Here is a 27,443-nt window from a genome sequence, read left to right as displayed (position 1 = left end):
GGAGCAGAGCTTTCCCGTCAGTCAGTGCTTCTCTGCTTTCCGTATCCCATAGTTCAGTGGGGCTCCTGCTTTGGAAGAGCTAGGCTGCGTCTACACGTGCACGCTACTTCGAAGTAGCGGCAGTAACTTCGAAATAGCGCCCGTCACGTCTACACGTGTTGGGCGCTATTTCGAAGTTGAAATCGACGTTAGGCAGCGAGACGTCGAAGTCGCTAACCCCATGAGCGGATGGGAATAGCGCCCTACTTCGACGTTCAACATCGAAGTAGGGAAGTGTAGACGATCCGCGTCCCGCAACATCGAAATAGCGGGGTCCTCCATGGCGGCCATCAGCTGGGGGGTTGAGAGATACTCTCTCTCCAGCCCTTGCGGGGCTCTGTGGTCACCGTGGGCAGCAGCCCTTAGCCCAGGGCTTCTGGCTGCTGCTGCTGCAGCTGGGGGTCCGTGCTGCATATACAGCGTCTGCAACTAGTTGTTGGCTCTGTGTATCTTGCACTGTTTAATGAAAGTGTGTCTGGGAGGGGCCCTTTAAGGGAGCGACTTGCTGTTGAGTCCGCACCGTGACCCTGTCTGCAGCTGTGCCTGGCTCCCTTATTTCGATGTGTGCTACTTTGGCGTGTAGACGTTCCCTCGCTGTGCCTATTTCGATGTTGGGCTGAGCAACGTCGAAGTTGAACATCGACGTTGCCAGCCCTGGAGGACGTGTAGACGTTATTCATCGAAATAGCCTATTTCGATGTCGCAACATCGAAATAAGCTATTTCGAAGTTGGGTGCACGTGTAGACGTAGCCCTAGTCTCCATTCATTACGCTAGTGGAGATGTCTTTCTGTTCCATCTTCAATGCAGATGAGGGTGGGGGTGTTTCCTTAAGCCAGTCACCCTTGTTGGTAGGATTTAGGTGTGCCCACACCTGACAGTTTCACTGCTTTGTCTTTGATCCTAGCAGAGGCCTGGGGGGAGGGGATTTGTCTTACAAGAGTGTCAATCCGTGGCTCCTGTCAAAGTTTGACTCAGACTCACAATTTATCAGACCACTCTGTTTTATTAGCAAAGCCGCTCTGCTAATACATTTAGAAGTGAGCCCCCCAAGTGGGGCTTGTGTCTCTTAATTTATACAGTTTTTTGGAGAACAAGTTACAGAGAAGTTACAGACAAAAGAAGAAAAAGATTTTAGTCACCACCCTTCGAGATCCCTGAGACCAGTCACGTATCTTCAATTACCTGCCACCCTTAACAATCTCCTTTAACAGCTTCCAGTTAACTTAACTAATTGCCCTTCACACCTTCCATTCTGACGCCTGCTTCTTAGACGTGCTGGCTCCATCTTAATTGCTTCTCCATTCAAAAGCTAACTGTCCCTACGTGTGCTCCCTCAGATACTTTGTAACATGTTTTGGCATGCCCTCTCATATACAATGTATCCAGCATGTCCCCTTATACAACGTTATACTTATACAATGTTATACTTCCACAATCCCCCCTTTTGGTCAAGGCTACGCCCATGACCAACGACTTACTGGATTCCATACATCAATCGTTCTTTTTCATTACTTTCACTGGTGACATTTAACAACATTAGATTAGCACTCTGGTTAGGGGTAACCTGATGGATGGTGTGTCTTGTGCAGTTTTGGATACAACAAGAAATCAATTGAAAACACACAAAGATTATTAGAATTCCAAATAGGATAGTCAGGATTCCTTGAAACAACCAGTTTCCCAGGTTGAGAGGAAGTTTATCTTTCCATACCCGGTTCGCCATTCTCCAACCTTGTTTGAATAGTCCCATACACCATGGGACACGATGTATTGGAGACAGCTGCTCCTCCCTAGATTCAGCCCTGTCCCATTACACACCCAGCACCAGTGGCCCTTTCCTTTCACCACACTTATAAGTTTAGGAACATATGTTTTTCCCAGCCCCCAAGTGTCATTTTCCTTCCATGTCCTTTTAAGTGGATAGGGTTCTCCAGCAAGCTCTGAGGAATTCAAAGGGATTGCCATGTTGGGGATACTAGCTTGTGAGTGAGCTGGGATGTGGCTGCAGACCCAGCAATTAGAAATATTCAGGATCTGGGCTATTTGCACCTGTTGTTGGATGAAAGAATTGTCACTGTCACTCTGGATTCCCCAGACCCTCAGGACACAGTAGCTGAGGATTAAGCTTCTCAAAGGACACATGTTGGAAGCAGGACCCTTTCTGGTTCCGACAACCCCTTTCGAGGGAACCACAGTCACGGTTTTACGTCCACCAGGCAGCAGGCGCTAGGCTCACTACTGCTTCTTGTTTGTTGGGTCCTGCTGTCTGCTTACCCTCTGCTTCTGGCAACCCTTACGAGAGCGCAGATTGTAAGGTATTGCAGGCTGTTCCTCTTTGTCTTCTGGGGTTGAAGCTGGTTCTGCGTGGTCTTGCAGAGGTGCTTGGTCCCCTGGAGGTGGCGCTGGCTTACACTGTGAGGCATGGATCCATGCAGCGATGCCGGATAATTTCACTGCTGTCTGGGTGGTAAGCAGTACCTGGTATGGACCCTTCCACCGGGGTTCCAAGGCGTGCTTCCGGAGGTGGTGCCGCAGGTAGACCCAATCACCAGGCTCAAGAGTGTGACAGGCAGCAGAGGTGGGTTCCGTCGGCCAGGCTGCTCGCACCTGCGAATGGAAGGAGCTCACAGCTTGCATTAACCCTTTGCAGTACTGGAGGAGCGTGCTGTGAGTTAGGTTTAGGTCTGGGACTGGGGTAATAGTAGCCATTGTTCGCATAGGGCGTCCCATGATGATTTCAAATGGACTCAATTTGTGTCTCTGGGATGGGGATGACCGAATTTCCATAAGGGCCAGTGGTAAAGCAGCTGGCCAGTTTAACCCTGTGGAACTACAGATTTTTGCCAGCTTATTTTTAAGCACACCATTTCGCCTTTCAACTGCCCCTGCACTCTGTGGATGGTAAGGGCAGTGCAACAGGTGGGTTACATGTAATACCTGGTTTAGATGTTGAACAATTTTTCCAGTAAAATGTGTTCCCCGGTCACTAGACAAAGTGGCAGGAATTCCCTTGGTAGGGATAATGTGGTTTAACAGACATTTTGCAACAGACAATGAATCAGCTTTGCGACAGGGAAAGGCTTCAATCCAACCCGAAAATAGACATATTATAACTAAAATGAATTCATATTTCTGACACTTTGGCATTTGTACAAAATCAAGTTGCCAGTGTAGGAAAGGTGCTTGAGGCAAACCCCGGAATCCTTGTGTTACTTTTACAGATTTGCCTACATTGTGGCTTTGACAAGTAACACAAGCGGCACAGTGGCGGGTTGCAAAGGAGCTGAAATGGGGAGCCCACCACGCCACCTTACTCATAGCAGAGACCATCCCCTCCTTGCCGACATGCGAAACACCATGTAGCAGGGCGGCTAGAGACGGGTAGAGTGAGAGGGGGGCTACAAAGGTACCGGTGGGCAATCGCCAAAGGGAATCAGAATGCAAAGAGCAACCCAAAGCACTCCAGGAGTCTTTCTCTGTTTCTGGGGCAGAATCCTGGAGCTGAGCGAGATGAGACAGGGATGGTGGCATTACAGAGACAGAGAGGGGACCAAGAAACGCTTCTGGTGAAGGTTTTATAGTGGCGGCATGTTTTGCAGCAGCATCAGCAAGTGCATTACCTTTTGCCACCTCGGTGTCTGCCGCTGAGTGGCCAGTACACTTAACAATTGCCAAGGCAGACGGTAGTAAAACTGCATACAGGAGGGCGGCAATGTAGGGGCCATTCTTGATAGGGGTACCAGTAGAGGTAAGAAAACCTCGAGCCTGCCAGAGGGTGCCAAAGTCATGCACAACCCCAAAGGCATACCGAGAATCAGTAAAAATAGTGGCAGAGAGCCCCTCGGCTAGAAAGCAGGCACGGGTTAGGTACAGAGGATCGAGTGAGTTCTTGGAGTGGTTTAGCCAGAGAAGCATATTGGGGAATCCATTGCCTACAGAACCCTGTCATGCCTAAGAATTTTCTGACCTGAGCTGTGTCTACACGTGCACGCGACTTCGAAGTAGCGGCACTAACATCGAAATAGCGCCCGTCGCGGCTACACGCGTCGGGCGCTATTTCGAAGTTAACTTCGACGTTAGGCGGCGAGACGTCGAAGTCGCTAACCTCATGAGGGGATCGGAATAGCGCCCTACTTCGACGTTCAACGTCGAAGTAGGGACCGTGTAGACGATCCGCGTCCCGCAACGTCGAAATTGTGGGGTCCTCCATGGCAGCCATCAGCTGGGGGGTTGAGAGACGCTGTCTCTCCAGCCCGTGCGGGGCTCTATGGTCACCGTGTGCAGCAGCCCTTAGCCCAGGGCTTCTGGCTGCTGCTGCAGCGGGGGATTCATGCTGCATGCACAGGGTCTGCAACTCGTTGTCGGCTCTGTGTATCTTGTGCTGTTTAGTGCAAGTGTGTCTGGGAGGGGCCCTTTAAGGGAGCGGCTGGCTGTTGAGTCCGCCCTGTGACCCTGTCTGCAGCTGTGCCTGGCACCCTTATTTCGATGTGTGCTACTGTGGCGTGTAGACGTTCCCTCGCTGCGCCTACTTCGATGTGGTGCTGCGCAACGTCGATGTTGAACATCGACATTGCCAGCCCTGGAGGACGTGTAGACATTATTCATCGAAATAGCCTATTTCGATGTCGCCACATCGAAATAGGCTACTTCGAAGTAGGCTTCACGTGTAGACGTAGCGCTGGCGTGGAGAGCAAGGCTGGGGAAAGCTAAGGATGGCTTGTACCCGGGCTGGAGAGAGTGTACGGGAGCCCTGGGAGAGAAGGAAGCCTAGGTATGTGACAGAGGTTTGGCAGAGCTGCAATTTTGTGCGAGAAGCCTTATGACCCTTGTTCGCTAAAGCTGTGAGAAGTGTTAGTGAATCAGTTTCTGAGGCAGACAGAGAGGGGGAGCACAGGAGTAAGTCGTCCACATATTGGATCAGTGTGGATCCTGATGGGAAAACCAGATCAGCGAGATCCCTGGCTAGGGCTTGAGAAAAATAGGATGGACTCTCTGTATACCCCTGGGGAAGGGTAGTCCATGTATATTGCTGACCCTTGTAGGAGAAGGCAAAGAGATACTGGGATTCAGAGTGAACTGGGACAGAGAAGAAAGCGGAGCACAAATCTACAACAGTAAAGTGGGTTGCATTTGGAGGAATAGACGCTAGTATTGTAGCGGGGTTAGGAACCACTGGAAAAGAAGGTATGACAATACGGTTAATAGCTCGAAGGTCTTGAACAAATCACTACGATTTGCCATCAGCCTTTTGAACTGGGAGGATAGGGGTGTTACAGGGGCTGGAACAAGGGACAATAATTCCTTGTTCTTTTAATGCAGATATAACTGGAGCAATCCCAGCCTCTGCCTCAGGATTCAAAGGATACTGAGACAGGCGAGGCAGAGGTTTGGAATTGTCTACAGTAATCCGAACTGGGTCAGTATTTAATCGGCCCACTTCAGATGGGTGAGATGGCCATAGGGAGGAAGGAACCTGAGAGATTAGGTGCTCTAGGGACGGAGTTAAGGGACAGCAAGGGACCGGAGTGGAGAGGGAAGTTTCAGACAGCAGGGAGGCTACAGAATCACATAAGGAAGACTGAGGGATTTGCAGATAGACACCATCTGGGGAGCAGTAAATAGAACAGCCAAGTTTGCATAGCAAGTCCCGTCCCAGAAGGTTTGCAGGGGTGGAACCAGAGAGGAGGAATGCATGCTCCTCAGAGAGGGGACCGACCTGAACAGACAAAGGTTTTGAGAGGGGAAAAGAGGTAGGGATCCCTGTAATGCCAACAGCAGACACAGATTTTCCAGATCGGGGAACCACAGGCAAGTCAGTGGTGCGGATTGTAGAAAGAGAAGCTCCAGTATCAACAAGGAAAGGGAGAGAGAGATCATTTACAGTCAGGACACATTCTCCAGTAGGGGACAGAGGTAATAAGGGCGCTAAAACTTTCTGAGGTTCCCCAGCATCCCGTCATTGTTGGGGTGAAAAATAGGGTTGGGGATCAGCTGGAGGAACCAGCGGGGGGTTCACTTGATTTCCCATACAATTATTAGGTCGTCTTGGACACTCTTTTTTCCAGTGTCCAGGCTGTTTACAGTAGTTACAAACCCCAGTTAATCCAGCCCCCGGCCCCCTTCCGCAACCCCGTCCCTGCCCCCGGTGTGGTCTGCTTAGTCCTGAATAATGCTGTATCTGCAGAGCCATTAACTTTTGGGAGGACTGTTCCTCCTTTCCTTTTAAAGTGCGGTGGCAATGCTCTGCTACTGCCAGCAATTTGTCCATGGTTTCAGTCTCCCATCCCACACTTATTCGTTTTAACATGCTGCCTGTGGCAGGGAGAAGACCATCAACAAATGCATGTGCCAAGGCCCCCTGCCCATTTACATCGGGCTCTTGTATTCTTGAATGTTGTAGGAAAATATCAGTTAGCCGGGACCTATAGTCACCTGGGCTTTCTCCTTGCCCTTGCTTACAGCAACGTATTGCTGTCCAGTTTGTTTTAGGAGACCACACTTTGGGAATGGCTTGATGCAGGCGCTTCCAAAGAGCCATACACCGGTCTCTGTATGCCGAATCTGGGCCAGTACTTTTTATGGTTGAGTGGCGTGCCTCAGCTGGCCAGTCTGCGGCAGCCAACCATTTTTCATAATAACTGGCAGGAGCTAACAATTTACACAGTTGGAGGAGATCTGTCTCAGAGGGTTCATAGGTTTCACAGATTAACAGAAACTCCTCAGCAAATTTGACAGAGTTTTCCTGTGGTTTGGGAAAACCTTTAACTATAGATAAAAGTTCCATACGAGTCCAGGGCTTATAATCCCATATGGACTCACTTTCTCCCATTTTAAGGACTCGTAAGGGTGCCACAACAGTTTGATCAGAGTCTCTCATTAACCTCCCATCAGGTTCTCTTTTCCAAGAAGAGATGTCAAGAGAATCTTTGCAGTCTGCTTTGGATTTCTTCTTCATAATATTTTGCAGAGCTGCGAGGCCAATGAGGGTATCTTCTTCACTTTCATTATCTGTAGTCACTGAAGATTTTTCTTTTTCTGATTTCTTATTTGCGCAGGAGTATGGTGGGGGTAGGGTTTGATCCGGATCATTGCACAGGACTGGGCAAAGGGGAGCGCTCGGACTAGTGGTGGGAGAGACTGCATCCAATTGAACTTTTAGTTTTTTGATAGAATTTTTAAGAGAGGTGAGTTTTGACTCAGTCCATCTACGATTTGCCTCTTCCCATCACTGCATGAAGCAGTCTACTTCTCCTCTCTCCAATTTGGTTTTTGGGAGGACGAGTTTGCTTTTTAAAGCGTCCACTCGATCCTTGTCCCAAGAACCTAACAGTGGCCACTGTAATTTGGGGTTCTCTAGAGCTAATTTGGACCATTTTTCAAGAAACCAACAAGAGTCCGGACCCCTCCTAAAATACATAAAATAAGCCGGAGTTCCCTCAGGGAACTGTTCTACCTTAGACTTCTGATTACCCATCCAGGAGGACTTCACACAGCACTCACACAAGAAGGAAATTCGGGCTCGGCAGAGCGGTAACCGGTGCAACACACAGAAAGGAGCCCACAGGCTACTGCCTCAACTGCCCTTGCTTTCACACCAGGGGTTATACCCAAGGCGTGGTGCGGCTGCAGCTGTGCAGATTCCACTTATTCAGACCGTGGGGATGGGGACCCCTTGGTCAGCCAGTCTCCGGACAGAGATGGCTCCCAGATTCACACACACACCACAGGGAAGACGGATAGACACAAAGACAAGACAGTCCTCAAACCGGTTAAAGCACAAAAATAATAATTACCTGAGACGTCTGATTCCAGAAGCTGGATCCAAAGACCCCCACCCGAACAGAGTGGGAACCAACAAGTTCAATGGCGTAGACTGCGCTGCTGCTGTGTACCTTTCTGTCTTGTGGAGGATCGCTTGGACTAAGCGTCCAGGCGCCGGCTGCCACGATCGTCCTGCAAGGCAGTCAGGGATCACACAGCCTCAGTGAAGCCGCTTGCCATCTCGGTGGAACCTCCAAATTGTCAAAGTTTGACTCAGACTCACAATTTATCAGACCACTCTGTTTTATTAGCAAAGCCGCTCTGCTAATACATTTAGAAGTGAGCCCCCCAAGTGGGGCTTGTGTCTCTTAATTTATACAGTTTTTTGGAGAACAAGTTACAGACAAAAGAAGAAAAAGATTTTAGTCACCACCCTTCGAGATCCCTGAGACCAGTCACGTATCTTCAATTACCTGCCACCCTTAACAATCTCCTTTAACAGCTTCCAGTTAACTTAACTAATTGCCCTTCACACCTTCCATTCTGACGCCTGCTTCTTAGACGTGCTGGCTCCATCTTAATTGCTTCTCCATTCAAAAGCTAACTGTCCCTACGTGTGCTCCCTCAGATACTTTGTAACATGTTTTGGCATGCCCTCTCATATACAATGTATCCAGCATGTCCCCTTATACAACGTTATACTTATACAATGTTATACTTCCACAATCCCCAAGAGCCCGGGGCTGACAGGTGGTCATGCTCTGGTTCCCCAAAAACACAGAGCTGGTAGGTAACAGCCCAGTGATTCAAAAGGGCTTGGGATTCATAGCTGTCACTGCTGCTCCTGTGGCCGCGATGGCAGCCAGAGCCCTAGGCGTTGTGCCCCAGGCAGCGGTAAGAACTTGCGGGTGGGGGGGGCGTTGCATGGCATGCTCCAGGCAGCCTCAGCCCTGTCCCCTCCACCTGAAGCCCTGCTACTCTAGAGCCGTGTGTACACTTGCCCCCCTTCCCGTAAGGGGCATGGTAATGAGCAGAGTGGAAGATGCTAATGAGATGCAGATTAAAATATCTCACACCTCATTAGCATATCCCTGCGAGGTCTCATTTCCGGAAGATCCCCTTCTGGAAGCAAAGCTGTCATGTAGGCGGGGCTCCTTCCTGCTGCAAGGAGTTTGCACGTTTCAACCCCAAGATCTGGCCTCCGTAAGGCCACGTGTGGGGAGGTAATGGCCTCCTGTCCCTTCTGACCTTCACGTCTACACCCAGCGCCTTCCCACTGCCATGGTGCTGCTCTGCCTGGGCTCCCCCCACCTCCCGCCCCCTGTGTTCAGGGTGGGTGCAGGGGAGCAGACCTGCAGAGCTCCTGGCCCACTGGCAGCCCAGGCAGAGTGCATTTACTTCCTGCCCCACACTCACTGGGGGGGAACAGGCTGGTAGCAGCCACTTAAACGAGGCTACCTGCAGGGTGCATGGTGGCTCTGGGCTCCAGCTGCCCTGTGGCTGCGCCAGTTGGCATCTTGCCTCCTCAAGGATCCCCAGCAGCCATGTGGGAGGCCAGGTCACTCTAGGATTGCCAGATTTTCAGAATGCTTATGAGAGATAATGCTCTCCCCCTCCCCCATAGCCAGGCACCCCCAGCCCAGCCACCCGCAACTGTATATGCCGGCGACTCACCAGTGGAGTCGCTGAGTGAGCTGTGGACAAAGACGTCATGCTGGGCCTCCGGGGCTACTCTGGGCCTCAGCCGCCCGGGCAGCATCGGGCCGAAGAAGTCATGTGGCTCCCAGCTAGAGCACCAGGGGCCATGCCAGGTAAACGGTGGCAAGAGGGGCATCTCCTCTGCTGCCGCCATGCGCTTGTCCCACAAGTGGTGGGACGAGCATGTGGAGTGGCGGGAGGGGGGCCCCAAGGGAGCAGCTCTCCTGAGCTGTTGTTCTCTGCTCTGCACCCAGGAGTGGGGGCCAGTAAACAACTGGGTGGTGCGTAGGTGCTTGGCACAGGCTCTGACCAAGTCTACTAGCTGTCTCCCCAGCCCAGCCCAGCTCCCCTCTCCCCTCTGGGACCCTCTGTGCAGCACCCATGATGTGGAGCAGCTTCGCCAGTGGGGTCCTGGAGGAGGCAGCAGGGGAGAGCATGGACTCGGGCGCCAGGAACTGCACCACCTAAGCCCTGCCCCAGAGGCAAGTGCCTCACTCGTGTCACCCTTGTTACGGCCCTGTATCTAGCAAGTGACATGTTCAATGCAGACTCCAGGGACAGGATTATATCCATTCCTACTTCCCCCACATAAAGAGAGCCAAACCAACTGGGCTTGTGAATTTAATGGAAAAGTGTAAGAAGGCAAACCTCAACTATTCTGGTTCACCTACTTTGGTTAAATTCCAAGAGGTGACAAATATCTGATATGAAATTGATAATACAACTTCTGCACAGGATGAAATAGAATCTGGCAGTAAAGCTGGGTAATTATTAGAAGGTAGGCTTACAGTATATTCACTAACAGCTAAAATTCATTCTGGCCACTTTTCAGGGGCAAATGGTCACTGTTCATTAAAGTACTAATGAACAAAGTCTCCAAATGTTACTCAGTGCCAATTAAAGGAAGACACCCTTGTTAGCCAGTTCTTTGAGGAATGCGCCCAAAATCTGCAACTCCCCCACCTAACAGAAGAAGACGAAAATTGGCATGATTATCTAATATGTTCCTGTGAACTAATGGCTGCTGTAAGCAATATGGAATCAGGTACGGCCCTGATCCTAAATGCTTTCCCACTGAATTTGATGCCTTGTTCCGATACCCTAGCTATCACAGGAAGAGGTTTCTGGGCACAGCTAAAGAAATCAATCCAGGGTAACTTTGCTTAAAATCCAGGCTACTTACAGCCGCTGGCTAGAATTTCCATCTGACTGAGGCAAATCCAGCCAGCCACAACAGCACTTCTGGTCAGACCCTTGGTCAGCCAGAAGCCATAAAAGCAAACTCACAGACTTCCCAGCTGCTATACCAGCCCAGACCAACAACTCCAAATTCAGGTGAGAGGCTCTTAAGCCTGTTTCACCAACTCCACACAGATTCTTCTGGGTCCCAAAGGCTCCAGCCACAGCCCCCCGTCAATATATACCTGGATCTTACCCAAATCACCATGCTCACCAATGCTTTAGATCTAAATGTCTAATGATTTTTTAATAAAAAAGAAAGAACAGGGTGCGAGAGAAAATTTATTAAAGCAATACTTTACATACATCAATTTTGGTTATTGATGCAGGCCAGCGATGTTTTTTGCTGATTCTTGAAAGTCTCTGAAAGTCCATTTCAGGTTACATAATTTCAGTTACTGGAGAATCGTAGATCTGGTCTGCTGGGGTCAACATGCTGGGACATGGACCCTTGGAGATAGGCCCCAGAACAAAGAAGCAAGATCCAGTCCAAGATGGACATTGCTAAGTCCACGCCATGGTTCTCTCTTGAGTGCCAGGACCAAGCCCTTTCTGCTTCCCATAATCCCTTGACGGTGAGTCCTACCTGACCCAGGTGAACTGATATGGCAAACTGCCATTGGTTGCCAGTTTTGCTAGCATGCCACAGTCATTTACATGGCAGGTGGGATGGGTGCTTGCGCGTCTCATTTCAATTTATTTGCTCAGGCCAGGTCACCTGACCAATGGGTTGCATTCCATTAACAAGTCCCAAGCCTCTGAGATGCGGATTCAACTGTCTGAGCCTTTGCTCTTAGTCCATTCATTTTGGCTGGGGCTGAATTCACACTTCCTGTTGTGAAGCTTAGCACTCAGACATTTTCTAGCACAGCTACGTAGCCAAAATCTGTAACTCTACCTCCCAACATGATACAGACATATAAGCTGCATACATAGATTCCAGGCATCATAAGCTTTCATTAGACACCTCACATGGCCCCACGGTGCAATATATGGGGCCAGTAGATACACTGGACACGTAAAATGGCTTATATACCCAATATAAAAATCCAGTCACGTGACACTAGATCCCACACTGACCGAGTAATATACAGAAGATTTTGGTAGAGGACTATCCCCTGTCCACTCCCACCCACCTTTGATATGGTCTTAGGGCCACTAGTAATATCAATGAGGACACATCAGGGGATATAGGAAATAAAAGCAGGATCTCAGGCGATAAAAATAATCTTACATGCTGATGATATGTTATTATTCATCATCAGCCACTTCAAACTGTCCCTATCATGTTATAAATTATTGAAGTCCTCGGGAAGATCTCAGAGTACAACATTTATTGGCACAAATTGGAAGCTTTCTCTGTCTCTCAAGTGGTCTATAATGATGCCCTTTTAGATAATACTTTTTCTTGGTGGCAGGTGAAAATCAGGTACTTGTGAGTCTTCTTTCCTAAGAAGATAAAAGAAATAGTAAAAATTAATCTCAAGCCTTTTATCACACAGAAATCTTTGTATTGACATAGATTGCTGGCCCTCACTCTATCCCTTTTCAGCAGTTAATATAGTAAAGGTGGATGTCTTTCTGAAACGTCTGTTTGTTCTTAGCTCAGTTTATATTCCCCCCTATATTTTTTTCAGAATTTTTAAGACAATATCACAGGATCTGGGCAATAAGCCCAAAGTACACTTTTAAAAAATGCAACTGCCTATTAAATCAAGAGGCTTTGGTCTGCCCAGCCTTAGGTTTTACTGTATATCCTCCATTTTGGGATAAACAGCACGATGGCTGACCCTGGACGTTAGTTTGAGAAAAGGAACCTGATAACAGCCTTCAGATATGTTGAGGGCTGTTATAGAGCAGATGGCGATCAATTCTTCTCCATGTCCACTGGAAAAATATAATGAGTATAATCAGCAGCAAGTAGATTTAGGTTGGATATTAGGAAAAAGTTGCTATGCAGGTAGCTAAGGGCTAGATTCAGCTTCCCAAGGAGGTTTTAGAATCTGTTATAGGAGGTCATAAGAGTAGTTTAGACAAATACCTGTCAGGAATGACCGAGATACATGGTCCTGCCACAGTGCAAAGAACTGGACTGGCTGACTTCTTGAGATGCCTTCCAGGTCTGCATTTCTATGATTCTATGACACACAGCCTCCACAGCCTGGCTGTGCACAGGGGCAGGGAACTAGACCCCTCACTGCCAGTAAAATCAGCCCTGAGCTCAGACTTCTACCACTTCTGTATATCTGTTAACTGTTTTGGCTGCTAGCAAAGTCTGGTATCTGGTTGCTTCTAAGCTTAGGAGACATCCCTGAGTGGACTCAATGACTTCAAAATTTAAACATGGCATAGTCCTGTTTTGTGGCTTGATTGGATGTAAAGAAAAAAAAAGCATACATGGCATAATTGAAAATAATTCCTTTGTGCCCTTTCCTTGCCTTAGGGAGAAATTCTAGCTGGGTCCAAAGAACACATGGCAACTTAGAAATGCTCTGCAACTCCAGTTTGGACCAGATGCACTTGCAGCACTGTATCCCTTTAGTCTTGGGGCTTTCTGAAACTGTTATACTACAGTGGCAGGGTCATTGTCACTCCTGGGCCCCAGTCCTCTGCTCAGTCCACAGTCCTGCAGTTTGGAGCCTGCCTGCCTTCAACAGGATTCGGGCTTTGGTACCTTGGCCCAAAGGGCAGTAAGTAGGGGCCCCCTGATCTGTCCAGCTGAGTGACCAGCCCATCCTAGCCTCCAGCTGAGAGCTGGGGCTTACCAAGGGCAATGAACCCAAACACTCCCTGCAGGAGTGCCTCACCTCCTCTGCTGTCTGATACTCTTGGTGTTCTCCTTAGTCACTCTCTAACACTCTCCTTGTCCCTTCTGATCTCCTCACTTCTCTCCAACCTCCTCCTCCACTCTCTCCCCTCTACCTACTGGGGAAAGGCTTTTTAAAAGGCCCATGGCAGCCTCCAGTGGGGACAGCTGGCCCCTTATTTGATCTACAATAGCCTCTTCCCTTCTGCTCCCACTCTGCTTTTGACGACACCTGTTTATCCAGGACTGTTTCTGCTTTTTCAGAGTTGCCTCTGCCCTCACCCTGTCACGTAACCTATCACTGGCCAGAGTGTATCCCTATCTGCCAGGCAAAATGGCAGTCAGTAGTGACAATGTTAGAAGGAACAGGAACTTCCAATCTCCTTTACCAATGTTCAGCAGAATCAGATTTGTTCCGATATACACCACTGCTCACTAAATATTGGGTTAAGATTAATCCAGCAGAAAATTTATGGAGGACTTTATATAGATTTTTCAGATCCAGAGCAGTCACCTGTGACAAATGCTGGTGCTTGCAGTGCAGCAGCATTAACTTATACCACATGTTGCCCTGTAATGTAATCCAACTTTTCTGGACAGAGGGGAATATTTTGCTCAATTTCTTTCTCTCTACCAAAATGTAAATTCAGGCTGATCATGCTATCCTGGCCTAACCAATCCATCTTGGAACCTTAAATCCTTCACGAAACTTTGGTGGGAGAGCTCACATTATAGCCAAGTGCCTTATTATATAAGAAAGAAAGTCCCATGTGTGCCAAACTGTTGAAAAATAATACCCTGGCTTGATGAGGTTGGCAGCAATGGAACAAATCACATTTTGCAGTAAAAACAAGCAAGATAGGTTTGTGGATATGTGACCTTCATTTTTGGAAGTATAGGAATAATGATTTTATCAAACTGCCCATTGGGTGACCTTGTGTGTGTGTGTGCGCGCGCAGTGCTTCCACATCCCCTCCCATCTTTCCAACTCATCCACTCTACCTTTCCCCTTCTCTTCTCTGTCCTGTCATTCACCTCCTGTCCTCTTTTACTTACCTTTCAGGCATTTGCTTGATCTTTTTCTTACTCTCTCCATGCTTCGTCCTTCTCTTCCCTTTCTCCCTTTTTTATTTTTCCTGAAAGAGGATAACAGTGTGGCTTAATTTATTATTTTACTTGCAAGGAACCCAAAATAGGGGCTGAATAACAATGTGACCATTGTTAAAAATGTCTTTCACCACTCAAAGAGTGTCTTTGTTATATTATTCTTTGTCCTTAGTAATGAGGATGTTTGGACTTTTTTTTGCTGTAAAAACCAATAATCGACTCTCTCCTCCAGGTTAGATTCCCTTCTTCTCTTTCTGTTAGGCTTATCATCTGTATTAGGAGAAGCAATAAAAATAAATCACACAAACAATCAAAATTTAAACAGCATGAAGTAGAAGGTTGCAGTTGTCCAAGAAACAAATGGCCTGAAACATTCTAAATTAAATAAAAAGTGTGGTAGACCAGGTGGCTGCTTTGTGTCTTTCTCAGCTAGACAATAGAGCCTTTGGGCTTCAAAAATATTTTCCATTCATTTCACATGCAGTGATCTCTTTTCCCGAAGGTAAAAATATTCTTATCCACAGATTTTGGAGCTTGTATTCTTTTTAAAAAGATATTTTGTAACATCTATGACCCTTCTATTCCTGCTCCTCGTTATTTTAAAAATTTTAACAGTGCCACTAATACAACATCAAATTTGACAGACAAGTTTATTATATAGCAATTTTTATCTTTTTTGGATTACATTTTGCTTTTAGGAATATAGTGCACTATTGCATTTTGTAAATGCTAACTTTAGGACTATGTTCTGCCTTTTTCTACAAAAAGTGTTTTTCTACCAAAAGTGTTTCTCATGTCAGTTTGTTCATAATCAAATAACCTAAGATGCTCCAGTGAAATTACCAGCAGTATTCCTCAACCCAGCTGCTTTTCTGTCTTGTATTCCCACTGAGCAGGTGCTTCCCACAAGTTAATCATCTCACTTACCATTTTTTTTTACCTATCGCTCCTGTGTTTAGGAGATTTACTTTGCTTATGCCCTTTTGCTCTCTGAGGATCCATCCTGCATATGTTTAACTACTAGAATTAAGGGTTCACAACTGCAAATAGTCCTGCTGATTCATATGTGACTGCTCATGGTTAGAGCCCTGCCTGGATACACAAGTGTGTATCCACATCCAATAAGCGATCTGCCAAAACTATCTGTGGCTATCTGCTGATCTGAAGAGCTCTACACCAGGAACCAGGCTGAGGCTCCAAGGCACACACCTTTCCCTGTCCCCAGAGCCTGGTCGGGGAGAGCCACATAGGCAGCTAAGGGGAGCCATGGGAGACCCTCCACCTGTCCTAGACATGGGTTCTGAGCAGCCCCAGTCACCGTCTCTGTTCCCCAGACCTCCTGCCTAGGGCACATGGAGGATCTTTGCCACAGTTCCTCAGAGCTATCTGCCCACACTTACCATCAGAACCCTAGGTGGATATAAAATTTGTATCCACATCTGTGCTGCTACCTGCAAAAACAGTTCACAGATATGAAGCAGACAACCACAGATTTGCAGGGCTGTATTCATGGTATTGAAAAGTATGCCTAACGTGCCGTTAACATGGGTGTGTACTATGCCAAAAACAGAACTCCCTTCTGAGAGTCATAGGCTACGTCTACACAAGAGGGTTTTTCTGCAACAAAACTGGGCTTTTGTCAAAAAAAAACCAAACATGGAGTGTCTTCACACAAGATGCAGTTTGTTGACAGACTGTCGAAAAAACCTGACACATCCTGACGTTGTGCCTCTCCGTGTTGAAGATTAACATCTCTGTTGACAGTTTCCTGTAGACAAAAAAGGCCATGGAGATGCTCCAGGGGCCCTTCTGTCAACAGATTGGGCTGCCAGGACACCAGGAAGTCCTGTTTGCTGAGCTTCCGGTTGGCTGTTCTGTCAAGAGAGCAGCTGGACAGCCTGGCCACTCTCTGTCAACAGAGCAGATTGCTCTTTCGATCCGCTTTTGTGTGTGGACATGATCTGTGGACAGAAGTTTTACAGGAAGATCTCTTCCAACAGTAACTTCTGTTGACAGATCGTGGTAGTCTAGATGTAGCCAGAGAGTTCTGCAAAATACTCAGTGGCGTGATAAAGCCCTATAGAGCAAGGCAAGTTGCTGCTAATTCAGGTTCTTCCTATTTTCCCACAGTTTGTACCCCTTTTCCATTTTTCCACACCTTTTTTAGTCCCATAGAACCCCTCATGTATACATACAAATGCAGTGGCAGAATTGGAATACAAATTCTGAGGAAGTCCTACAAGGAAGAGCAAATACATGCCTGACCCCTAGTCTATTTACTGTTCTAAATGGTTTACAGTCAATGACCTGATGGGGGTATAACATCCTTCAACCTTTAACAGTCCTTTTTTTATCTGCTGCCCACAAGTAATGCAGTAAGATCGCTAAAGCATATAATAACATTGTTATGGTGAACAGTGAAAAGGAGCACCAGGATGTCTGGGGTTTCTTTCCAGAAAGCTGTTTTACGTGCCGCTCAAAGGTTTGTCCTTCCATTTCATAAATATACTTCTTACTTTGAGTAAGCTCGCGTATCTTTTTGCCTAATTTGCCTGACTTCAATTCAAATGTATCCATATAAGCTTTAAGAGGTTTGGAGGTACTCCTCTGAGTAAGGTTTGTTCTAAGTGCTTTTCAAATCTGTAAAATACTCAGTCAGTAATAATCTGCCAGTCTTACTTTTTTTCCCTTCCCAGTGCCTAATTCCACTTGTAATTGCTTGGATGGTGCTGTTCCCCGGGCTTATAGAACATCGCTAGGAAAACAATCCTGTTTTGTTGCTACTGTTCGACTAGCAACACCTCAGTTTTTAAAGGCAAGTGCATTTAATGAAGTCTATTCATGTTGGAGATACTGGGTATTCCTTCAATCACTATACATGTAAAATTCCCAATTCTGATAACAGAACTGATCAGAATATAGAGACTTCACAATTTACAAATCAGAATCCAGTAAGCGTACAGTGACTAGGGTTATGGATCTGTTGAAGGGTTGATGGGAATTGTGTCATCTCTGTTTTCTTATACTGGGAAATGCAGTCAGAGAATGCCATTTGGGTGTGAGGGTGCTGAGTGTGGCATTCCTTTGCTGCCATTTCCCAACGCTTGGATGGAGAAGAGTCGATGCATTGGATACCCTGCCCTCAGCTGGCTAAACAGGTGCCTTAAAATGACCCAGCTCACTCTTCTGCAGGTATGAGACTAGGAAATTTACTTCCTGGGGACAAGGGATAGTGTATTTAGCCCAGTGTCTGTCACTGCTTGTCCCTCTAATTTCTTGCATTTGTGTGCAGAATAAATTTTGTTAGGTGTGCCAAGGCATGTGTGGATGTACACCACTAGTAGAAGCACATGCTGTGGGTGCTCTGCTATCAGCTGGGTGGCAAATCTCCTGGATGGCCACCCACATGTTCAGCTTACAGAAACACCGCTGCTGTTCCTCAGTTGGCAAATATCAGCTGCTGCGTGGCTGTACTATCCTCCAAGGTTAAGAAATCTAACTGAGACAAATCCCATTTGGCAGCTTTGGTCTCCAGTCCTCCCCACAATACTGCACGTGGATTTTTAAAGGCTTTCTTGGTAGATTCACAGCCCTGTCTGTTACAGTCTCCTCTGGAAAAGCAAGAATACCTCCCATAAACCTCAACAGTCTCTCTTGGCGGACGCTCAATCACAAGTAGGTCACACTCACCTGCGTGTGACTTCTCTTAACGTTGGGGGATTAACAAGCCACCACTCAGTCCTCGTCAGACAGAAGGCCCAGGTCCAATGGCATGGGAACCATGACGGTTTAGGAGCACGGTTCCTACCAGTAGTGGAGACCCAAGTTAATGTTGCTGTGAGAACCCTTACTCTGAATTTTCTTTTCTTTATGTTGTTAAAACTCAGCATTAATGCTACATTAATATGAATTGCCTGTGACAGTAGGTGGCTATGTGTTGTAAGTGACCTGGACCTGCTTCCAAGATATGACTCTTTACTCCTCAATTCACTGGCTGTGACCTGGGGACAAGTCATTTAACCTCTGTGTCTCAATTTCCCAGTCTAAAATACTTCCCTGTCTGATGGAGCGAAGCCACGTCTCTAGCGCTCTGCTCTCTGTTTATCTGTAACATGCTAATGTTTAAATGCCCCCAACAGAAGTGGGCACAAGGGAGGAGAAGCACGGACACACACACCTCCCTGGAGGGCGGCCCGGATTGCAGGAAGGGAGATGGGAGGGGAACACAAGGAACTTGTGGGTTTGGATGGAAGAGTGCACAGAGGCTCTGGTATGTGCAAGGAGTTCTGCTGAGAGATGTAACAAAGTGTGCGCCCCTCTAGTGGTAGTATTATCACCATCATCCCTCTGGGTCAGGGATTTTATTTTTTCACAAGGAAGCTCCAATCCTGCCTATCATCATATGTTTACTACTTATTATAAAGGTGTTAGGAGGGTTGATGAATTAGGGCCAGGTTGTTCCTGCCTCTGACATGAGTGCATGAAGAGGTGGGATGTGAATAGCCAGGTGAGAGGAACCTACCTTTTTATGCCCTTGCACGAAGGCTGGGTGGCATTGCACATAGGACACTGAAGGGCTGTGCTCCCAAGCAGCATGGTCCAGTGGTTAGCACGCAAGCCTAAGACTTTGGATACCTGAGTCCAGCTGCATATTCTGCCACAGACTTCTTGTGTCACAAGTTAAATATGTACCTTAGATAGATTAGCAGAGGTGTGCTGCACCTTCACGGGTGGGGTCATAGTCATGTGCCCTCACATGGGTCAACATACGGAAAGTGTGCAGGAGAAGAGAGCAGACTGCACCGTGTTCAAAGGTGCAAGAGCAGCTCAGGGCTCCTGGAGGCAACATGCCTGCCCACAGCACAATGTCTCTTAAGGTTTGTCTACGCTGCAGTGAGACACCTGAGGCTGTCCCATGCCAACTGATGCAAGCTCCCCGGGATCAGGCTGAGGAGCTGTTTAATTGTAGCATAGATGTTCAGATGCAAAGTGAAAGGGTCCCAGAGCTTGGGCTGCAGCCGGAGCCTTAATGTCTACACTACAATTAAACAGCCCTTTAACCCAAGCTTCTTAGCCCAAGTCAAGTGGCATGGGCAGCTGCAGGTCTCTAATTATAGTATAGATGTACCTTCTGAGTTCCTGTCTGGGCTGTGCACTGTCCCCTGCTGTGTGACCTTACAATGCAGCAGTTGTGCTCTTGATATCTATAGGGTACTTTAAAACGTAACATCCTACATACCACAAGAAATAATAATGAATATTAATTTGGCATGTATTATTATATATTCTTTTCTTACCTTATGCAGTAATGTCAGTATTATTTATTATTAGCATTACATTTCTGTTCAACATGAACCGTTGATATATGTGTTTTCTATTTGATTATTTTCCTCATACATGTCGTGTATTCCTGTTTAACAAGAAGCAGGTGAAGCTGAGAGGTAAAGTTAACAATCTTAGTAAACAGATCTTCTTCTCAATGCAGGAAATGTGCATAGTTGAAGAACCATTAGAGGAATTCACTTCAAGACATAGTCTGGAATGGAAATTTTTATTTCTGGATCACAGGTTGGTAAGCAAAAACAAATATTTGGTTTTGTTTTTACCTGGTATTTTCATTAGCTAGATTCTGTCAAATAATATTATGACTTACATCAAAATAGCTTGAAGAGCCTGGTTATCAGCACTGTTATGACTAAAATGTCTGCAGAAGTTGATTTTTGATTTCACTGATTCTGGGGTTGGCTGATTTTGTCTGCATTTATTTCTTCATCATTCTTTTTTACACAAATGCTGTGTATTAAAAATGTTTTTCCCCTATCAAAACAAAAGGCAGTCAAGTAGCACTTTAAAGACTAGCAAAATAGTTTATTAGGTGAGCTTTCGTGGGACAGACCCACTTCTTCAGACCATAGCCAGACCAGAACAGACTCAATATTTAAGGCACAGAGAACCAAAAAGAGTAAGCAAGGAGGACAAATCAGAAAAAGATAATCAAGGTGAGCAAATCAGAGAGTGGAGGGGTTGGGGGAAAGGTCAAGAATTAGACTGAGCCAAGTATGCAGACAAGCCCCTATAGTGACTCAGAAAGTTCCCATCACGATTTAAACCATGTGTTGATGTGCCAAATTTGAATATAAAAGCCAGCTTGGCTGTTTCCCTTTCCAGAACGGTGCAATAATTCTTCTTCAGTAACACACATACCTTTAGGTCATTGACAGAATGCCCCATTCCATTAAAATGTTGACTAACTGGTTTGTGGATCTGGAGTGTTTTGATGTCTGTTTTGTGCCCATTGACCCTTTATCTAAGGGAGTTAGAAGTGAGAGTATTTTGATTTGCCAGTCTTTAAATGTATTAAAATCTCAGTAGGCTATGAACTCTAATCACAACAATTTCTAGCTATTATCCAGCTAATTGGCTAATCCAGAAATCAGAAATAATAAATCCAGAAAAGTCAGGAGGTATGTGTGTGTGTGTGTGTGCGAGAGAGAGAGAAAGAAAGAGAGACCTGTACAGTTTAGAAAACTGTGCTTGAAAATATTTTCAAAATTTCAGCCCTTTGTGCATCCCATTGAGCCAGTTGCTGAGGATCATAGAGGGAAATATTGTGCTGGTTTGACCAACAGAGTTGTCGAGGTTAGAGTGCAAAATGGCAGCTTAGCTACAACCTGTTCCAGCCCTGTGGAGGCCTGCAATAAAAAGAAGTTTACGCAAGTTATCTCCCTAGCTGTTCCTCCAGTCTTGGTGGCTACTTTTCACCATGTGTGAGCCATAGAGACTGCTGTTACCTAGAGTAGTTGTGGTTCTAGTGCGGTCACTTGCTCCAGGAGAGAAACAGGCAAAGGCCTGAGAAGGGAAGGAGGGGGAGAAGGAGGGTGCTCCTCAAAGCAGGTTCTTGAGAGGATATTGGGCGTTCCTGGATGAGATGGGGGGTGAGGCTCAGTTGCATTTCCCAGTTACCTTTTTCCTGCCAAGGAAATATTTGTTTAACTAGTCTATGACCTCTCTAGCTGGCTGGCAACTTTGTTCATGCACTGGTAGTGAGCTATGACAGTAGAGAGGGACAGATACTGCTCTGCCCCTTTGCTGTCTCCTCAGCTGTAACTCAGCCGTGGAGACTCTGCTTCTCCACAACAGTGACATCAGGGTGACAGCACTTGCTTCTTTCACCATTCCTTTGTGATACCAGTACCATATAAGGCAGTTGGAGCGGGTCTGAATTCACAGGTGGTGCCTTGAGGGGGAAGGAGTTGCTGTAGAGCACACCCCTGGTTACTCTCCAGTGGAACTTCCCCTCTCAGGATGCCAGTGCCACTCTGCATGTGGGGAAGCCAGCTTGAGAGCTGAGCTAGCGCTAGGCTCCTCATCCATGGAGCAGTGAAGTCAGGCTTTGACCCATTGATTTCAGAGGGAGTTATGCATGTTTAAGTGACAGCAGAATTTGGCCCAACTGGCATTCTGAATTTCTTATTTAACAACAGTCACATTGTTTTTACGAAATAACTTGTTCTGTGTCCATATATAGAGCGCCACCTATCATAGGATACTTGCCTTTTGAAGTGCTGGGTACTTCTGGCTATGATTATTACCACGTAGATGACCTAGAACTCCTAGCAAGATGCCACGAACACTGTAAGTATTGCACTGTGTAAGCTTACATGAATTCATTGGTGCGCCAGTTCTCAGTGAAATGCAGCTTCCGTTAAGATAGGTGTAAATTTGGCAGGCCAGGTTCTTTCCTCTGTTACACTGCTATACACTGTGAACCGAGGTTCAGAATGAGCATGCAGTAGCCGATAAGACTATGACCCAGAGTTCTTTAGCAGTTAGCAAGCCAAATCCTGCTTTTGTTATTAGATAAGTTGTGTCAGTAACAAGCAGCCAGGAAGACTTACTGAGTGATTGAGGCCACCAGGGTTTGATTTACATTCTGTTATTCCGGTACATTTTTTACTAACTCATCCTCTCTTGGAGAAGGTCACACTTTGTAAACCTTTTGCAGATTGTTGTCCCTAATGCATTCCATGTATATGTAAAATCAGGGATTATTTAAATTCAATTAGGATTTTTTTAAAACATCATTTGTTAACTGAATGTAAAAATCAAGCAATTTTATTCAAATATTTGCTTATACTATTAATGGTAATATCTCGTTCTTACTACCCTGTATGGAATGAGTGCCTCCAGTCAAAATTAGTTTGGGGATTTTTACATTAAAATATAGAGCAAGATGCATCAGCTCATAAGACCCTTGATGTTAACAAAGCTAAAGCTGTTGCAAATTTGGCCCATGAGGATTTAAAACATGGGAAAGTGTAAATTACAAAATGAAATCAACTTAATTTACATTGACATACAACCACCACAGTAGTTTTTGCATATCGACATTATGCTCCTTGTGCCGGTGGCACGCATCCTCACTATGAGCACTTGCACTGATTTGGTGCCAATGCGGGGCATTGCGGGACAGTTTCTGAAAGGCAGCAACAGTCGATGTAAGTAATGCAGGGTCTACGCCGGCATCCCATCTTCATAACTACATCAGCCTAAGTGCTGCATCACTCGTGGAGCTGAAGTTATTAAAAGTCAGTGGCAAGTTACATCAGTGGGAGCTACATTTTAGTGTAGACACTTACAGAGTTAGATTGATGTAAGCTGTCTTTGGTCAACCTAACCCTATACCGTAGACTGAACCTTAGTTATCTCTGAAATGCCCCATCTCTGAAATCTTGACTGGCTGGTGAATTACATTCAGTTTCAAATGATTTTCATTTTTGCTTCATGTTATCTGACTGTATAGAGTTAAGGCCACATGTTGCAATGATTTATGCAATGTCATCAAAGCCAGAGGGATTTGCAGAAGATATAAATCTGCACAGGGTTTGGTCTACCTTTTCAGGTATTTACCTGCTACATTTCTCGCTTGTGGAAGTCTTAGAAATCAATGTCAGGTGCTTATTGAACTAATATGTGATCACCACATAGCACATGCAAAGAGTTATATATACTGTAGTTATTTGTCTGTTAATAAATGTCTGTGGTTATCATTTGTCATATTTGTACTATTTTTAACTATGCTGTGTATTTAAAATTTCAGAAAGAGGTACCTGGACACACATGATATGTGCTTTTTGCACAAGTCTTAGAGAGATTTCTGATGATACTTTTTAAAAGTTAGTTTTCAACTTTTAAAATTTGTTACATGCAGTGTCTGTTTTCTACTACTAGTGATGCAGTTTGGCAAGGGAAAGTCTTGCTATTACCGGTTCCTGACCAAAGGACAGCAGTGGATCTGGCTGCAGACCCATTACTATATCACCTACCATCAATGGAACTCCAAACCAGAGTTCATTGTGTGCACTCACACCGTAGTAAGGTAGGGAAATGACTTACTTACATTTATGGCCATTGTAATCAAGTCAGATTCCAGGGACCTAAAAGCACAAGAGCATATGAACATTTCAGTGATTTCATAAAGTCGCCCTAGCAGTCTTTCATATGACAGAAATGAAGCCTGAATTCTGTAGTGAAAATAAGCTTATTTAACCCAGAGGCACTGAGATGGGAGAGTGAAGTCTCTGCTCTGCTGCCTTAGCTAAGAGGCAGCTGGTTGTTAGCTCATGTTGCAGAGCACTTGGCTTTAGACCCTAAGGTCGCAGGTGCATTCCCTCCTGCCACAGGCCCAGGTCATAGGCTTTCCACTACATTCAATAAATATGATCAGGTTAAGCCTGTCTTCATTCTGCAAGGACCATATGAGAATAAGGTTCACTGATCGGTTATCAGAATCATAAAATCAGGGGTCAGGTTACTGATTACATTTGGATCCTTTTCTGCCACTCCCATTAGATCAGCATTTCCCAGACTAATTTGGCCACAGAACACCTTTGGGCTTGGAATACATGGAACACATACATGCTGGTCACTGTGGCAGGGAAGTCTTCCTCCTGAAAAATTGCTGCACGTAATGCTCAAAAATTGATTTAAAAGAGTTAGTTTTTTTAGATGTCTTTTATTTTAAGAAGAACACAGAACAACAAGGGAAAATCATCTGAATGAACAACTAATGTTCTTCTGACAGGAGGATGGTTAGCAACATAATAATTAAGTATAAAAATTAAGTACAAACCCAAAACAAAACATCAAGCTAACAGTCAAAAGAAGGATGGTTACTGTTGTTCTTTTGTACAAAAATAGAAAGGACAATATTGTTCAAAAAGGACTCCTTTCTTAAAGATTAAAAATATATTTACGAAGAAATGCAAAAGAAATTCGGTATGAAAAAATGTTTTAAAATTTTGTGTTTTTGTAAATTTATGCTTTTTACAGAAAGCTACTGGAACATAAAATAAGTAACATTTGACAGCTTTTTCAATGGGAAGAGTGTTTCTGTATCTTTTGATCACAAATTCACTTAGTATTAGGAATGATGCTGGAAAGTTGGATCTTCATATCAGGTGCAGCATCATGTAACTTCTCTGAACATGACTCATACCAAAACAATCCGAATCTACTCTGATTGCTTTGGCATGAGTCGCATAATAACTATACTATTATGAATGTGTTACAAATATTAATATACCTAAAATCTAAATACTATTCAAATATCTTAGTGTTTTAATACATACATAATTCCAAATTTAATATTTTAGAATTAAAAATATAGGTAGAATCAAATTTTTTCACGGAACACCTATTCGCATCCCACAGAACACCCATGTTCCACACAACACAGGCTGAGAAATGCTGCATTAGATAAAAGGGTTGTGAAGGATCACACTACAGCCACTGGAGGATTTCTCCTTGTGAGGATCATGCATGCATGATGTATGGCAACTGTCATGGCAGTAGGCTACCTCTCTGACAGTCTCTGACAGCACAGAATAAAAGACAGTGAAGCTAGAATATCGATGCATTCCAGCTGTTCTTGGCTGGTGGAGCGGCACCCTTGGGGCCACAGGTGACCAGGAGTGAGTTAAAGGAATGAGCCTGTTCATAAATAGGGGAAGTGCAAAGGTAGCTTAATGCTACTTTTCATGCCTATTCCCTTTGTTCAACTAGAGCTGAGAATCAGGACATGCAGCTGTACAAAATAGTACAGTACAGCTTATGGATGTAAATGCAGTGTAGGGGACCCGTTATTTCAAGTGTTGCTTTCGCAGCAAACCCCAATAAAGAGGAGCTGTCACTCTCAGCTTCGTACATGCCGTAAACATAAAGAACAAGAAAAGAAAAAAGCTCTGAGCATATTTCAGACAAGTAAAATTCTGATGTTTTGGGGATTAAGACAATTACAAGCTGCTGAGGTCCTGATGCTGTTCCCTGTTCCAGCCCCAACAGCCTACTCCAACAGCAGAAAGAGGCCACAGTAGGCGAGGCAGGAGAATAATAGGGCTGCTATAAGTGGCCCGATGCAGCCCAGGTCCTGTAGCATCCAGCATAAAGGGTGTGCTAGCAGTGATTGTGTCACTCAGTGCAATGGGGGTATAGAGCTACAGTGCAGCCCCTAGGCAGCCTGCTTGAGAGATGTCTGGGGTGGAAGAGAGTGATAAAGAGTTAAGTGGCAGTGGGACAAAAGGCTAATTACTTAACTTTCATTTCCTGACATTCTAATATTTGGGGATTTTTTAATGTGTGAAGCTTTTGTAAATAAATTGTAACACTATTGTTGGTTTGACTCTAAGGTTGCATCTACCCTAGCAAGTCCTTTCAGAAAATCATTCCCTCTTCCAAAAGAACCAACGGAGCATCCACACGCAAAATGTGCTCTTTGTATTTCCTTTTGAAAGAACGTGGTGCTTCTTCTGGAGGCTCTCTTCCTCTGCCAAATGAGGAAGAGCACCTTTTCCAAAAGATTCTTTTGGGGAAAAAGCACGTGTAGATGCTCTGGGGGCCCTTTGCCTGAAAGACCAGTCCTGATGGTGCTGGATTTTTTGGTCCCTGACCTGTTCTTTCATAAGAGCAGGAGCTATATGGACTCTCTCCTTTGAAGAAGCAGATTGTTCTTTTGATCTGCTTTTTTGTGTGTGGTCGTGCTCTTTTGAAAGAGTGTAGTGCAGCCATGGCCTAAGGGTATGTGTACACAGCAGCCTTATTCTGAAATAAACTATTCCGGTATAGCTTATTTTGAAATAACACTGCCACATATAAAAATGCATTTTGAAATAGCACTTAGCTATTTCAAAATACATCGTCTACACACAGGGTTCCTATTTCACAATAGAGCCATTGGCTGCACTATGGCTTATTTCGAAATAGGTGCTATTCCCTCTCTTAACAACACCTATTTCAAAATAGCTATTTCTCATGGAATGGGGTTTGCCAATTTTGAAAAAAGGCAACTGCTATTTTGAAATTATTTTGAATAGTGGTTGCATCACTTAGATGTTAGGATAGTTATTTCAAAATAACAACCATTATTTTGAAATAACTGTGCTGTGTAGACCTGCCCTAACAAAACACACGTTCAGCCTTAATGCTTTTGTAACATTTTTTTTGTTTGTGAATGAATATAGAGAAGCTGAGCAGAACTGAAAATAGAAATAGTCATTCAAATTATATGCACTAAATGTGACTTAATTTATCATCTAGGGAGCTAAAATAGCATGTAATGTTGCTCCATGTGTTTAAAACAAAGTAAAATAAATTGTTACTCATGTAGAATTACAATTTTCAATTAGTTATGCAGATGTTCGAGTGGAAAGGAGACAAGAACTGACTTTGGAAGATGCGCCCTCAAAAGGCGTTTCTTCAGCACTAAAGGTATAACCGGATATGATTTTCATAAA

The 27,443-nt window shown here is 45.3% G+C and overlaps 1 protein-coding gene across 1 annotated transcript in view; it reads left to right on the top strand.

Moving 5' to 3' along the window:
* NPAS2 (neuronal PAS domain protein 2) overlaps positions 1–27,443 on the top strand; it is a 188,285-nt gene that overhangs the window by 134,804 nt on the left and 26,038 nt on the right. The window contains exons 8-12 of the mRNA XM_074983272.1: positions 17,349–17,467; positions 20,138–20,220; positions 22,181–22,287; positions 23,884–24,031; positions 27,336–27,417. Of these exons, the coding sequence (XP_074839373.1) occupies positions 17,349–17,467; positions 20,138–20,220; positions 22,181–22,287; positions 23,884–24,031; positions 27,336–27,417 (539 nt within the window). The remainder of the gene's footprint in view (positions 1–17,348; positions 17,468–20,137; positions 20,221–22,180; positions 22,288–23,883; positions 24,032–27,335; positions 27,418–27,443) is intronic.

The sequence above is a fragment of the Carettochelys insculpta genome, chromosome 1, assembly GCF_033958435.1.
Source record: "Carettochelys insculpta isolate YL-2023 chromosome 1, ASM3395843v1, whole genome shotgun sequence".
Taxonomy (NCBI): domain Eukaryota; kingdom Metazoa; phylum Chordata; order Testudines; family Carettochelyidae; genus Carettochelys; species Carettochelys insculpta.
This window is presented reverse-complemented; position numbering and strand designations above follow the sequence as displayed.